We start from the raw sequence: 15,708 nt of genomic DNA, 5'->3' as shown, positions 1-15,708 counted from the left end.
CGGTCTTAGCAACAGTAATGGTTGCATTTTAATCCCTTCTCTGGCTCAAATAAAAGAATATTTTTTGTTTGATAGTGTGACCTATGGTATAACTTCAATAATTAATGTGTACTATGATTTACGAAAGTGAAGACAATCTGATCTGTAAGTACTTACAATGATAAAACCTACGAAAGGTAAAATATTCTGAGTCAAACAAAGGATGCAGACTGATAAAGTTCGTATAAGATATTTTGGAAAAGAAATATGATCCTATCTCAAATTTTTAATAGTAGTAAAATCTCTAATTTTTTCAATACGCCTTTTCACAAGATTAAACCCTTAACAACATCAATAAAAAGAGAAGACAGGCAATGCTTAGAATTTTTTAAATCTCATCTAATATAGTTGCAAAAGTTTTTTGATTAGATTTTTCTGTATTTTTATTTTTCAAGGTGTCTTCCTTAATATCTCAGCACCCGCCTAACTGTTTCACATGAAATTTACAGAAATACTCCAAATATAGAAATATGTGATTTGAAAGAGGTACAATTTTGAAAATTGTTTTTGTTCAAAAAATTTAGTTCTAACTTGTTATCTTTTGAACTAACAATTTTGAAATAAATCAAAAACTTTCTTCAATAACGGGGATAGTTTTTTAAAGTTAAATTTGTGTTTTCTATAACATCGATCTTCGGTATAAAGTTCATGGAACATATCTTAGAAGACTATTGGAAAAAGTATGTCCTTTTACAAACCAAGAACTTTTTTCCCCAAGAATTAACAGCAAACACTTTTCTCAACATGTAGTTGCTTTCCTTGAAGGAAGAGAGCGCCGCAGTTTTCTTTTTAACATTTTGGTGCGGCAATGCTCTTCTAGAATTTGTATTTCTATTAAAAACGTTACAATTCAAATCACATTTTTATGAACGAATACTCGCTTTTATCTCATTATGACAATTCGTTACAGCTGCAAGAGAGATGTTGGTTGTAAAGTTCATTTCTTCATCCCATCATTTTATCTCTCCATCACACCATCTCCATCACTTTTTTTTAAATCTCAATCATCATTTAGGGGTAATATGAAAAAGTGTTCTTGATGTCAAAAAATAACTTATATTAAAAATATAAATGTCCCTTAAAAATACCTTATAAATATTTAAATCATTAAAGCAGTAAACAGTGTAAATAACGAAGATAACGAGAAATTCTTTTTTACATCAAATTCTGTTCATCAAATAAATATACTACAAATTCTGTTCATCAAATAAATATACTACAAATATAGCCCAATAATGGTCTGTCCTTTAAAATGTTCCTTTGTAATTTTTAAGGTTAGGACGGATACGGCAATTACATCAACAAAGACACCCAAATCTTTAAACCTCATACAAAATATAAGAACTATTTTTCATACAAAATCTCATTTCGGTACTTCATTAATCCGAACTCGTTCAGATTTCACAAGAGAAGATTGAGACTTGATGGAGAATTGTATTGGTAATAACGTATCTTGCAACTGTGAAGACATACCTTGAAAAATTCGCTTCAAACTTTTTTTGAAATCACGGTGCAGAACACCATAAATAAATGGATTTAAAATACTGTTGATTATTGGTAGCATTTCTCCAAATAGAACATATGCGATTGTTGATTCTATAGAGTTTTTCTTTATCGCGTTTGTATATCCAAAAATAATAACAGGACACCAACATACAAAAAATGTTCCGTAAATCACTATAACAACTTTAGTAGCACGCAATTCAAGTTTGTGATTTGTAAAAAAATTCTGCGAGATTCCAAATGTAGTCTGTCGTAGAAAAGCTTCGATACTTGACACTTGTGTCGTGTTGATGCATTTAGCATGCTTGTAACTAATGAGTAACATTTTTGAATAAAGCACAAACATCGAAAAACATGGAATGAAAAAAACGACAGTGTACAAGATAATGGTATCCATCCCGCTGCTTGCCAAGCATAAATGATTTGTCGTCTTTGCAATGCTATTAAACGTTCCTTTCTTAAAATTAACGTTAGTGAAGACCCCCCAAATACTCGAATATATCCAGATAAAAAGAATTACTTTTTTTGTGCAAGATAATGTTGCAAGACTCTTATATTTGTAAGGCCTTGTTACGGCAATGAACCTATCGATAGCAATTGCAAACAAATGCGTAATGGATGCAACAAAAAAGGTGACATCACTCGCAAGATATAGTTGGCAAATTACTGGAGGTGCGCAGAAGTTGTGATTGTGAACTGCAAAGTGAGCTTTGTAAGGAATTAAAAAGAAAACCACTAAAAGATCACTTACAGCTAGCGAAGCTACAAAATTTGTAGACGGCGATTTTTTTAGGTTTATTGATCTGTTGAATGCTACCAAAACAAATATATTGCCTAACAACCCCACAAAAAATGCGCATACCCAAAACACTACGTATGCAACAAACAAAGGTCTAGTGCTTTCTTTACAAATATCGGAATGTTTATAGCATGATTCACTCACATTTTTAATATCTAATCGGTAAAATGCAATCACCTCTGCTAAAAAAGCATCCGATTTCGAATTTGTTTTGTTTAGAAATACAGCACAATGTTTTGTGATCGAGTACAGCTGTTTAGTGTCTTCTACAATGGTATCCCGTAAGCTCTCTTCTAAGCAACATCCAAAAGAGATATCGTGCATTTTAAATACTAATAGGAAGCCATTTCCTTAGTTAGAAAAAATATCTAAAAAAACATTAACAATAATAATAATAAAAAAAAAAGCTATTTTATAAAAGTACAACTTTTAGAGAAGAAATTCATTTTTATTTTTCAATTGTTTCTATAAGTTATCAGTACCAAGCGTCAAATTTTGACGATGCATTTTCTTACACGTAATTTTGACGATGTATTTTCTTAAAATTTAAATTTGAGCATGAATTATTTTCATTTATGTGAAAAATACAAAAAAAAAAAAAAAAAAAAACAAAGCAGCATTTACATCAAAAAATTTAGTTTTCAGAAGTTCACCGCAAATCCTAAAAGAAATTTATTATTGTTAATAATGCATTATGCTCTTTTCGATTTCAAAATTTTCAAGTAAAATTTGGTTTTAAGGAAGTTCACCGCAATTCATGATGGAAGCATTCTTTTAAATAATGTATTATTTTCCAATATAATTAACTTTTTTACTATCAGAAAAAAAACTGCTCTTGAACAAATAAGATATCAATACACAGCCAGCTGTTTCTTTTTTGTTAGAACAGGATATTTTTATAGTATCAAAAACATGCGAAAACCCCAAGTAGTGTTGGTTAGACACGTCTAGATTATTTCATAACTCATTATGACTAAGTAACATATAAAAGAGAATCGGTAACTAGAGCAGGTGACAAAAACGAAAAAATTTAGATCAATCTCATTTTTTAAGAATTACTTACCGGTTGACGAGCATTAAAATTACAAAATATTTGAGCGAAGCAAAAGGTTTGTAAATACGTTTTTAAAAAACAAGAAAACTCCAAAATTTTAATCGAGCAAAGAAAACTTTTTTCTAAAAGAAAAGTAGGTGTTGAACTTTTTAGTGACGTTTTAAGAAATTTACTGTCACAAATTCAATATCTGTTTTATGAGTTTCTGAAATTCTAGATAAAAAATATTTAATTAAACGGATGAATAAATGAAGATCATACCTAATATTGAAATAAATTTTAAAAAAACGTCAATGAAAACTTACCAAAGGAAAAAATAGTGTTCTCAGTTTCTTTTGTGATGATTTACATAAAACTTTGATGAGATATAGACAATAATGGCGTTAAACTCTTCATCAATATTTAAAATCAGAATGCGTTTTTTTTTCATTAATTCTCTTTTTTAAATTCATTTCTTCAATTCAAAATTGTTAAAACAGATTATTTTATTATTTTTCCCCAAAAAAGTAAAAACATTTTTATGACCACAATAAAAATTTTAGAATAAAACTTTCATCTTTTGTAAGGCATATAAAATGAATAAATAAACAATTTAATTGAAATAAGATCAACGTTCAGCGTTAAAAGAAGTTTTGTTCCTAAACAGAAGAAATTCAACCAAAACTACGTGTCCATAATAAATAGAAGAAATTCAACCAAAACTACGTGTCCATAATAAATAAGAAATATAAAATGACAATAAAAGATTAATGATGGATCGTAATTTATTTTGTTCCAGCGTAGAGGTTTTTCTGAATTGATTATGCAAAGCGGACGGCAATTAACCCCAAACAATTTGCATATATGACCATGATTGTGATACTTTGAAAGTGGCTTGTTTTCCTAAGCATTCCAAATATATTACAAGTTAACTTAATCTATCATGAATACTCTGGAGCAATAAACTTGAAGTAACTACTTTCTAGTGGTATAAGTTACAGTACAAGATCAATTAAAACACAAGTTCAATTTAGTTGCTTCATGCTAATAGTAGATTACAAGGTGTCTGGCAGAGTATACTTGCTATGTCTGGACTTTATCAAGACGAGGTGTGTGTAGACTACTAGGCTTTCGGACAACTTATACTGCATGTTAGAGCCTTCCCAACACTCAAATAAGAAACCTCTTTTTTTGGTAGAAGTAAGTGAATGGGAAACTTATGGCTGTGTAGCACTTATTATCATGAACATAAAAATGAATTTCCCAACTACCTACTCCTCTGGATAAAAATGCAACTGTCTTTAGAATAACAACAACAACAAAAAAAAACAACAGCAAAGTAGAAAGAATAATAGTAGATGTTGTGTAACTGACGAAAAAGTACCATATTAGTCCAAAGAAAAAGACCTCAAAACTTTTATTAACAATACTGGTCTCACCTAATCTCATGATGAGTTATAAAATCTTTGTTTATGCAGAGGAATCGATTGAATAATGATGTACAAGTAGAGTTAGTAATTTTTTTATTACTTTAACATTATTACCTTTTTTCTTCTTTTTTTAATCTATAAGTTACAATGTTAATTTATGTGAAGATGCTACAATATTTAATTAATGCTAATAAAATTTTTAACTGTGGCGAAAAAGTTAAAACTTCCCATTTTTTTTCACACTTAAGTAATAAAAGATCAAAATAGTTTTTTGAATTTATCGCTTTTTTTTTCTACGCTTTCCACACTTAAGAACAGAAAAAAGCACTTAAAAAGAAGTGAAAAAAAAACCCCAATATCATCCTTTAAAAGACTTGATTTTAACGTAGCTCAAGCCCAGTGACGCTGCCAGACGTCTGCAAACATCTTAGAGGGTTAGTAGCAAAACTTAGTAAGTTTTCAATCAGTTTTTACGCTCCATTTCTAATGTCGCCTGGTCTGGCTGCGCTACCATCTTGTTTATCTTTTTGCTGATCTTTTTGTTTGGTGTTCGATTTGTTCGGTTCTTAAAATTTAAATTGCTCAGGCTTCTTTTAAACTTTCGCCGTTATTGCGAAGACCAAATGACCTTTGGAAACTTTTTTTTTGCCTAAAATACCAACTTTTGTGTTGTTGTTTTAGTTTTCAAATATTTCAAAAACATTTCTCACGTAAAAAAAAAATGTGACAAAAATAGTAACAAATTGGAGAGCTATAAAACGAAATGGTGAGCGGATGTTTTAGTGACGTAAATTTTTAAAATCAAGTGAAGATTTTATACATAAGAGATAAGAAATAGTTTGAAATAAGATTTTTAAAAGAAAGAAAAACAACAAAGCAAAATAAATGATAAAAAAAGTAAAAACAAGAAATAAAACTGGAAGTAACTTTGTTGTCTTAAAAATTGATAAAAATGATAGAAACTTTAAAAACGCGGGGAACTGATAGAAGAATGTTATCATCAAGGACCGCTGCATGTAACATATCAATAGTATTGACGTGTTCATATTAGCATTATTGAATTGTTCAAATCAGGTTCGTGTTCCAAGACAAACAAGATTTACGTTTTACTTGTAGAACGAAAGATAAAAGAAAAAAAAAGCAAGATGGTGTAAAATAAAAGATAAAATTGTTGAGAAGATTTTAATGCTCTAAAAAATTATTTGTGATTTTTTTTAAAATTAGAAAAAGTTAAACTAAGCGAAGGATTTATATAAGAAATGTGAAATAATTTGAAATAAGTTCGCACATATAGTGTCGTACCAATCTCCAGGTTGCTCTCTCCTTTATCCAAATAGTTTACTTTGGGCCTTATACTATAATGCACCAAAGTCTTTCGAAAAAACTGCTTTATTTTATATAATCACGGTATAAAGACGCTAAGTTCTATAAATTAATCTAAATCATAAAGTTATAAAATTTCAAAGTAAAAATTTTTTATGAGTGAGGGGGAGGGGGACCTTTTATTCTCTTATCGTCTCCCCTGGTTGGGGATTTTGCTCTGAGCATTTCAGGCTCATGGCACTGTGTGCATAATGTATTTAAAATTTGTTTTCAGTTTGTAGAGACCATGGAGAATAAAAAGAACGACTGAGTTATGCGTTTAGCTCATGTAATGTAAATATTCTCACGCTCTTAAAACAAGTTTATGGGTCTTTTTTCATTTTTAAATTTTATCAGCCAAAAGTTTCCACTTTTGATAGGGAGGATTTAGTTTCCTTTTTATGTACTATTACAAGCTATACTTCAAATAACGTTGAATAAAACGACAGCAGGTTTTTTTAGTTGTGATTTATTTAAAGCATGTCGTGGTATATTACGCATTTTAAAATATTACTCATTTTAAAATATTTTGGCAAATTTGGCGGATCTTCGTCCTTTATTGGGTGATAAAGTATTTGTCAAAATTTTTGCTATTTTTTAAAAAAATCTCATCAAAAAAATTTTTATACAACTTTTTATACAATTTTTATTTAACAAAAGTTTATTTATTCTAAAGTTTTTAATATGATTTTAAGTACTGTAAGCCAATTTAAAATGTAAATTCCAATTTATTTGATATTTCAGCAAGATTTTAGGGTCAAATGCGTAAAGTTATACTGATTTAACGGAGCCAATGTATAATTTAGTAAAATATAATGAAGAGTTTCAATAATTCTTCTGGGAGTGGTCAAAAGTTTCTTTTAAAATACAAAATGTTTGAAACAAGGCGACAATATTTATTATAAATCTTCTTATAAATTTTTTATTTTACTCCTTATTTTTATTGTTAATATGCTGTTGATAATAAATGTTTACCCTTGTAAAATAAGATATTAATAAGTAATTAATTTTTAAGATATGTATAGTTGTTTCTTGCTGTATCCAAAAAGAGGTCGGACTGAAACAGTTTTAAAGTCGTAAAAAATGTCGAAAGCACTAATTTAATTTTTTTCGAGTTGTTTTTATAGTCAAGCAACGTTTTCTAAAGAATGAAGACTTTTTATATATATAAAGTCTTTTATTATAAGTATGGTCTTTTCAGAAAGCGATGAATATATGTGGTAAATTGATTCATTAATTATTAAGATTTCATTTGGCCGGCGTATATTGCTTTCGTTTGTACGACGCTGTACGACGCTTAATATAAGTTGATGTTGACTGTAAGGATGTTTGTCTTTCAAAGAGCTGCTTTGCTTAAAAAACGGACCCAGGTTTCCTCCTCCCATCTTTGACCCTACTCCTCTCCTTAACTAAAATTTTCTCAGCTTTCAAAATTTTTAATCCGGTAATTTAAACTCGTACTAATAAACTGCGCAAAATAATTAGATCCTAGTAACATTAAAAACCCTTGTAACCTCATAAAATTACATTGGATTAATAGTTCTTGAATAAACTTGGAAAATAAGATTGGGATGTTGATTTCAAAATTTGGTGCAAGAAAACCTATTTTTCTTGTTTTTAGGGAAATATAGCACCATTATTCCATTTAGTTCATATTCTACTGAAATGCTTTAAAAGTCGTTGACCGCGAATATTGTAGATTTTTATCCGCTTAAACAAAATTAAAAAAAAGATTAATGATAAGATAGTAAAACTTTTTGATTTGCTTGTAAAACTTATATGTATCAAACATTTTTAGGAAACCTGTCTTTTTTTTTAGCTTCATAAACTTCATGGGTAAACGTTAGATTTAGCGCTGTATATTGTTTATATATTGTATATACTTTTTGTGTGAATGTTTACGCTTTTAATTTCATGCAAGGAATACCTTAAATCTGTTGCATAATTTCTCAAAAGGTTTTTACAATATCAATGAGAAGTAATAGAAATAAATAGTTTCTTACCAAATCTTATCTTTTTACTTTTTTGTTTTGATCAGTAAAACGTTGAGACGTTCTTCGCCAATATTCAACAAACTGCTGGGAAAGGGTAGTGCAGGGCCTTCTTTGACAAACCCGGCCCAGTCCTTTTTTCTTAGATTTTGACTGTATAGAACACGCTGAATTTTTTTCTCTGAGGGTTTCATTTTTTTTTTATCATTAATTTAGTAGTGAAAAGTCTGTTTGTTGTAAATGTAATTCAAAAGGTCCATCTATTGTTATCATAAGAATCATGTGTCTAATGGTGGTTATGATTATTTGATTAATTTAAGACTGCAACATTTTGCTGTTATATAATTAATTATGAATTAATTTAGAATGAAAATTAAAAAAAAAAAGTTGGGGTTACCCATATCAACTTTAACTAGGTCAAGCTGGGTCAATGCCAAAGCCAATCTTAAATTTCACAATTACTAAAACAAAAATGAATCAAACTCGTGTAAATAGAGCTTAAGCGCTATTTCATACTGGATATAAAAAATGAAAGCAGGTTCTTTTTGAACAAAAATTACCCGGCATAAAAGTGTAAAAAATTGAACTTCAACAAAAAGTAAATTTTATGAAAAAAGATAAATTTCATAAGTGAGATAAGATAGATTTCATAAGTGAGATGCTAAGAATTCGTCGTGAACTAAAGAAAAACAATTTAAAAATTTTTAAATGAAAAAAAAAACAAAATACAGAAAAAAAAAAAGGAAAAAAAGTTCAAAATTGATTTTAATTGATTTCAGTTGATTAAATGTTAAAGTTCATTTTTTTTTTTTTTTTTTCAAGTTTAATGTTTTTTACAAAAAAATAAGATTTTAATTAGAAAAAAAAAAGAGAAAAAAATCGACCAACATAAAAATAAAATTTTTTATAAGTTTATTAAAAATTTTTATAAATATATAATTTTTATATTTACATTTATTTTTATTATTTCACACCTTCTTAAACTGATGCAAAACTATTTAAAACCAAGCACAGTTGAAATATAATAGTGTTTAAATTATCGTGTTCATAATACCATGTTTATAAGAAAACAACTGAACAATTGAGTAGATTTCATTAACAATAGGGCGAGTATTTGGAAAATGAAGAACTGACAACAAGAAGTCATATGCAAAGTTGTTTAATCGATGTGAGAAATTAAATTATAACCTTTTAGATGGTCTTTGTTGATGGATCTTTGTTGAAATCTTCTCCTGTGTTCATTTAACTGATAGATATAATGAGCTTGCAAAAATAAGCAATTTACCTGCAAAATAAGCATAACTAATAATAATAATAAAAAATCTAGCAAAAAAAGCAATAAAAAAAAACGCAATTCTTTTTTACATGACATTCGGAATCATTGGAACAAAACTATCTGAAATTCTGATCACCGGTATAAAATTATTTTTTCAAGATATGAAACTTTCGATATGCTTGGTATAAAATTTTGGACACCATTTCTTTGATAATCCTACATTCAAAGAAAAAACTTTTTCCAGACTTTTTTACTCATGAGAAACAACAATTATAAAACTAAATCTAAAACAATACCAAATTTTTTTAAAAAATCTTTATAAAGTTCTCGGGTTGTTTCTTTTTTTTCGTTTTCCTTTCGGTATCAATATCTCCTATCAATATCAATATTTCGGTATCAATATCTCCTCGTCTAAAAAATATTTCCTCTCTCTAATCAGGATCTTTTTTTTTCTTTTTTTTTCCCTTCAGTTTTTGGAAGGTTTAAATAATGACAGCAGCATGAACAACAAAAGGGGTCTATTTCGAAAAGTTGGTTTCGAAATCATTGGGGTGAAAAGAGAGGGAAGGGGGGGGGGGGGGGAATAGTCCCTACCAGCATTATTTGAATTTAGTTTTTGAATATGCTATCAATATTAAATTTTACTAGATGACTAAAACTATTTTTTAATTGGCTCGTTTATACTTGCTCACCCATCAATACATAAGCTCTACCACTACATCTATGCTCCATTAAAAACTCATTTAAGAATTTGAATGAATTTCTATCACTAAACATTTTTGCTTTATATTGAACATCAAATAAAATTTTCTTTTACTCATTATTGTCATTTGCCTCCTGATCTTCAAGTAATGATTATTTAGGCTGTAATGTACTAAATGTAGGGCATTTACCCTCTCAAAGTTCTTTTTTTCCATTATCCAGGGTTTAGTGAGGTTATCCAAAGTCTTCACAGTTTTTATATTCGCCAGCAAACCACATTTAAACTTCCACTGGATGATCTAGCGCTAAATAATCGTCTTCGTTCGTATCACTCATTTGACATGAGGAGCTAACATCACATAAGGATTAGTTCTCCATGAATTTGGAAGATTCGCTAAAGTAGTATATATATGTACATGTTAATTCCATAAAATAGTTTCAAAATTACATTTAATTTTAATTCTTAATTTATTGCGAATCTTGTTTATCTATAATATCATTTCTACTTGAAAAAGGCATAATACCGTCTAATAATTGATAAAAAAAAATTTTTGTTTGCAAATTAACTTACTTTAAGGTTTAGTAGCTTTAGGATAGACACCTTTTAAAACGCCAAATACTTTTTATACCAAATTCTCATCACTCAGCGGATGTTTCTCTTTACATATTTCACCTTTAATAGGGAGCTTAGGCAAATTTTATAGCCAATGTAAATCTTTTTTATTTAAAATGCATTGGATTCCTTAATATATTTTATTTTTGAAATGGTTTCAACCACTTCTGTAGCTTATTTAGCTCCAAAGATATTCGTGTTTAAATATTTTCAATTCATATACATTTTATGAAATATTTCCTTAAAGTTTCTCGTTAAACTTTTGGCACCGAAAAAAAAAACTTTATCTTTTTTTTTTTCTTGCGTAAAAAGTTGCGTTAACAATAAAATATCTAAAGACAGGGGAAATTTATAAAATTTCCACATAGAAAACAAAAAATCCACCCTATTAGACTACCAAAAACAAAAAAAAAACTGGTTGACATAATAAATAAATAGTTGCAGAATCTATTTTTATGTGGGGACGAAAGAATTAGCTTAATTTACTTGTATATAAACAAAACTGAAACATTTAAAGTTAAATAACTTTATCAATTCTAAAGCACAACAACGTCCCCAATAAATTATTGTAGTGCAACCTTTTCTAAAAAAATAACATCTATATATACATATATACTATTTATTTTCATGGGTGGGTTTTCATTCTTCGACACCTACATAAAATCATTTGTTGCGTTTTTGGGACGAAGTTTTTCAAAAACGTTCGGTATATTTTTTTCCGCGATAAAATGTCATGTGACAAAACTCCCTACCTTTAAAGATTTGCCTAGTGCTTTCTGGGAAACAAGGTTTTTTTTATCAAATTTAGAAAAAGCCTGGTTGGTTTCCCGTTACAACAATGTATTCAGAAAGTTTACCCTAAAACATATTGTTAAATTGAAAAAAAAATTTACAAAATGTATCATAGGAACCGTACTTTATGCTTCAGTTTTTTAGGCTGGTAACTCAAAAATAAACGTGATTCATGTGGTTCATCACACATCATGAATCAATTTTGCTCCTAATTCAACTATAATACCGCCAAACGAAGCATTCTTTACTCTTCCACTTATATAATCTTTTACTTCGAGCACCAAGAAACTAACATCACATAGTACTATTGATTTGATCGAACAGCTTTCAACGGCCGCAAAGAACATTTTTAACATGTAATATTTGCAGCTTGTACAAATAAGTATTTTTTCCAAACTTATTGTGTCATAAAGCTGAAAAATCGGTTTAGTGGTCAAGATATAAAGAATCTTAAAAGTATCATAATTAGTGAAGAACAAGTAATGAATGCTATCAAAGAAAATTTTTTGGTATAAAGACAACAGGATGCTTAATTTATCCACATATTTTTACAATTAAGAATAAATGAAAATTTATAATTTTTTTTAAAAACAACAATTTTTTTCAATTTTCTTTGCGATCCAAGTCTTCTCCTTACCACACGAGACTTCAGATGTATTCATTCTTTTATTATATTGGGCTATATAACGCTCTTCAAACAATTCTATGTCTAAATAAAAATCTTTGTATAATATTACTTAAAGTAAATCATAGATTGCACAAAGCATTCAATAGAAATTCGATCAAGGGAAGTTAATGCTGTATGCAAAACATAAAATCCATCATTAGTTCGCACAATCATAAGATTTTACAAAGCCAAAGAAGCATATCAACAAACACCTGCAACTGTACCAACAAAACCGCTTGTCCATCAAATAATCAATGTTTGTTAAATAATATCGTTTATCAAGCTATCGTGAGTTCCGAAAATCTTGAACTCAAAGAAAAAGTTTATTGTGGCATTAGCAAGACACCATTTAAGCTAAGATACGCAAATCATTTAAAATCTTTTAATACGGTCAGGTATAAGAATGATACCGAGCTTTCGAACGAAATTTGGAAATTCAAAGAAAAAGCCATTACACCTATGATAAAGTGGAGAATTGTAAAGCGCTGCAAACCTTACAACCCGGAAAGCAAGACCTGTAACCTTTGCCTTTACAAGAAATTTAAAATATTATCACACAAAGGAAACAACCTGCTTTACAAAAAAAAAAACAAAAACGAAATAACATCTAAGTGCCAACATTCTAATAAGTGTCTTCTATCCTCTTTTGATACTGAAGACTAAACGATTGCGTCTTTTCTTCATTACATCAGAATTCGTTCTGCCGTAAATTTGATTCGTTTTCAAAAGATTTTTTACATTTTTAATTTATAATTAATAGCTGATGATTGCCGCAAGGCACGAAACTTTAAGTACTATCAACACGTTAACTGCCGCATGTACAGCCGGCGGCCAACAACAACATATTTTGATACACCACTCCACATTTTACTACGGTATGCGCCACGCGCCGATGCGTTCGACAGAAGTAACTGGTAAAAAACAGCAAGCTTTTCAATTTGATGGGCTTGTAGGATTGAATTCTAACTTGGATTTATCGAAAATTACGGAATTTATCTGCTTATTTTCTTTTTTGTAACAGAAGACCTATTTGGTCACTCGGACAAATCGAAATACTATACAAGTACTGGAAAAAAATAATATTATAAAAGTAAAAAGTATACTTTGCCAGTTGGAAACCAGTTGATGTAACAGAAACGAAGCATTTTTTGTGAATATTACTTTACATAGGATTAGTGCGTTATCCAAACATCGAAGCCTACTGGAGTACAAGTTCTATATGCAAAATCAACGTTGTATCTTCAATAATGTCAAAGAACAGGTTTCAATCTCTTTTGTGATTTTAGCATTTTGCTGATAATGAAGATCCAGAGGCAGCAAATAATCGTCTTCTTAAAATTGCTTCATTAATTTCCCTCTTCAATTTAAAATACAAAGATGTAATACAGCCAGGCAAAATAATTGCAGTAGACAAAAGTATCATGGCCGACTACGACTTAGACAATATGTACCAGGAAAACGTCACAAATATGGGATAAAATTTTTTAAAATGTGTGATCAAAGATTCTCCATTCTGTTCGTTTTCCTTTTATGAAGGCAAAAATTAACAGAATGGAGAATCTCTTTCATTAAATATCGTTCTTAGTCTCTGTGAGAATTATCTAGATCAAGGAAGAGTTGCTGCTTACGACAATTTTATACAAATATTCCTCTTGCCCAAAAACTTTTAAAAGTAAAAACTCATTCGGTGGGAACCCTTAGAAAAAACAGAGAGAATTTACCAATAGATATTGTTACAAAGAAATTAAAATTAGGAGATATATTTGGAAAAGAAAATGAGGATGGAATCGTTGTATCAAAATTGAAGGATAAACGAGAAGTGTTGATATTGTCTACATATCACAGATTGGATAAAGTAAGTGCGGGTAAACTGAACAAAAAACGTGAGGATATCAAAAAGCCAAAATGTATTATTGATTGTAATGCAGGAAAAGCAGGAATTGATTTTTCTGATCACATGTCTGCATGTTCTTCACCTGTGCGAAAATCTTTTTGTACAACAAAGTTGCAGTTGATGGGAACATTTTATACACGATTAATGCATTCAGTGGTGAATGCATTAATCGTGTATAAAACTATTTACCCGAATTGCAAATTTTCTATTACCAAATATCGGGAGAAGTTATTGGAATCACTATTAAATATTCCACATGCAACAACCAGAAAAAGAAAAGTGAAAGAGCCGCATGAAATGAAAGAAACAGAAGAAAAATGCAAAAGAAAAATTCGAAAAAGGTGCTCTTATTGCTATAAAAAATTGACGGAGGAGCTGTAAAGATGTAAAGAAGTAGCAAAATTGGCCAAACGTGTTACCAGTTATTCTAATACATGTCCTGATAAGCCTTTTATTTGTATTGTATGCTTTCCTAGCCATTTTTGAATTTTTTTAGATATTTGAAACGTTTAGAGAATGTTTAGAGTTCTTTATTAATCTTTGAATGAATAACGTTTAAAATTTGATAAAAATTTCATTTTTATTACATATATCTTCCTCACTGTGACGCCGAATCAAAAATAAGTTTTTATATATGCCGAATAGTTTATATAGATTACATTTTCCATCGGCAACAAACAGCCGGCGTACAATTTAGTTTCAAACCTTCAAATTCAAATGTCCGCCGGCATGTTATGCGGCGCCTACGCATTACGTATGATAGTACGCCGGTTGTATAAACTATGCTAAATCCGTTCGTTTAAAAATAGCGGGCGGCATTTAACGTGTTAAAATGTTGTTTTTCTCCATTTAAATAACCGATATATATATATATATATATATATATATATATATATATATATATATGATTTAATTTCCCAATGAAAAAATCCTTTCAGTACGAAAAGCAGAAGGAATTTTTTTCAATTTTTACTATTTTCAAAAAGCACTTTGCTACTTATAAAGGTTTATAATAAATTTATGATAACTTTTTAAAAGCTAATCGAAAACTAATCCATTAAACGAATTATTTTGCGAAAATTAATCATTAATCGATTAATTTTGCGAAAATTAATAAATTGATTAAATTTGGGAAAATTAATTGATTAATTTTGCTAAAAATTTTGATTTTAAAGCGATTAATTTTGCAAAAATTAATCATTAATCGATTAAATAAAATACCGAGTAATCTACCAGCTCCATTTAAAAACTAATTAAATACTTACAAATTTCTAAAGTATTTATCAATAGTTGTCTCTTGATTATATGCTATAAAAACTAAACAAATATTTTGTAACCATATAGTTTAATTGTAAACTATCAATAACTTGATGGAGGGTAAGGGGGCGGGGGTGGAGGCCAAGAATGAGGTGGGTTCTAGATAAATCTCTATCTGAAAAAGATCGGTCTTCCCGAAAAAAATTCCTTCTGCTTTTCGTACTAGGGGCTATTTTCATGTGGTTTATTACCTGAAGGGGTTTTTTCATTAGGATTTTTTAGCTGATACGGTTTGGATACTTTTAACGAACAGCGATTTTCATTATACCATAAATTATTTAAAATACAAA

General features: G+C 29.2%; 5 protein-coding genes across 9 annotated transcripts in view; all 5 read right to left on the bottom strand.

Annotated features, from left to right (window-relative positions):
- The window catches only part of LOC145185579 (RAC-gamma serine/threonine-protein kinase-like), a 385,494-nt gene that overhangs the window by 256,285 nt on the left and 113,501 nt on the right, over nucleotides 1-15,708 (bottom strand). The window lies entirely within an intron of this gene.
- Nucleotides 1-15,708, bottom strand: part of LOC145186156 (cilia- and flagella-associated protein 65-like) — a 259,850-nt gene that overhangs the window by 130,641 nt on the left and 113,501 nt on the right. The gene's annotated exons all lie outside the window — the stretch shown is intronic.
- LOC145185156 (uncharacterized) overlaps nucleotides 1-15,708 on the bottom strand; it is a 216,225-nt gene that overhangs the window by 87,025 nt on the left and 113,492 nt on the right. The gene's annotated exons all lie outside the window — the stretch shown is intronic.
- LOC145186157 (prohibitin-2-like) overlaps nucleotides 1-15,708 on the bottom strand; it is a 227,685-nt gene that overhangs the window by 98,578 nt on the left and 113,399 nt on the right. The gene's annotated exons all lie outside the window — the stretch shown is intronic.
- LOC145185157 (trace amine-associated receptor 9-like) lies at nucleotides 358-8,291 on the bottom strand. 3 transcript variants are annotated; one of them, XM_090099104.1, is made up of 2 exons: nucleotides 8,170-8,291; nucleotides 358-2,709 (listed from the first exon to the last, which is right to left on the bottom strand). In XM_090099104.1, the coding sequence occupies exon 2, from the start codon at nucleotides 2,663-2,665 to the stop codon at nucleotides 1,403-1,405; it is 1,263 nt and encodes a 420-aa protein (XP_089955230.1). In that variant the 5' UTR covers nucleotides 2,666-2,709; nucleotides 8,170-8,291; the 3' UTR covers nucleotides 358-1,402. The 3 variants fall into 3 exon arrangements, with proteins under 3 accessions (XP_089955230.1, XP_089955232.1, XP_089955231.1); XM_090099106.1 differs by lacking the exon at nucleotides 8,170-8,291 and adding an exon at nucleotides 3,701-3,766; XM_090099105.1 differs by lacking the exon at nucleotides 8,170-8,291 and adding an exon at nucleotides 3,405-3,516.

This window comes from Hydra viridissima, unplaced genomic scaffold (genome assembly GCF_058129835.1).
Source record: "Hydra viridissima isolate aposymbiotic clone 2 unplaced genomic scaffold, HvirCarnegie_v1 scaffold_9, whole genome shotgun sequence".
NCBI lineage: Eukaryota > Metazoa > Cnidaria > Hydrozoa > Anthoathecata > Hydridae > Hydra > Hydra viridissima.
This window is presented reverse-complemented; position numbering and strand designations above follow the sequence as displayed.

What these genes read in the sequence shown, in the direction of transcription:
- LOC145185157 (XM_090099104.1), bottom strand. Translation starts at nt 2,665, where the DNA reads ATGCACGATATCTCTTTTGGATGTTGCTTAGAAGAGAGCTTACGGGAT.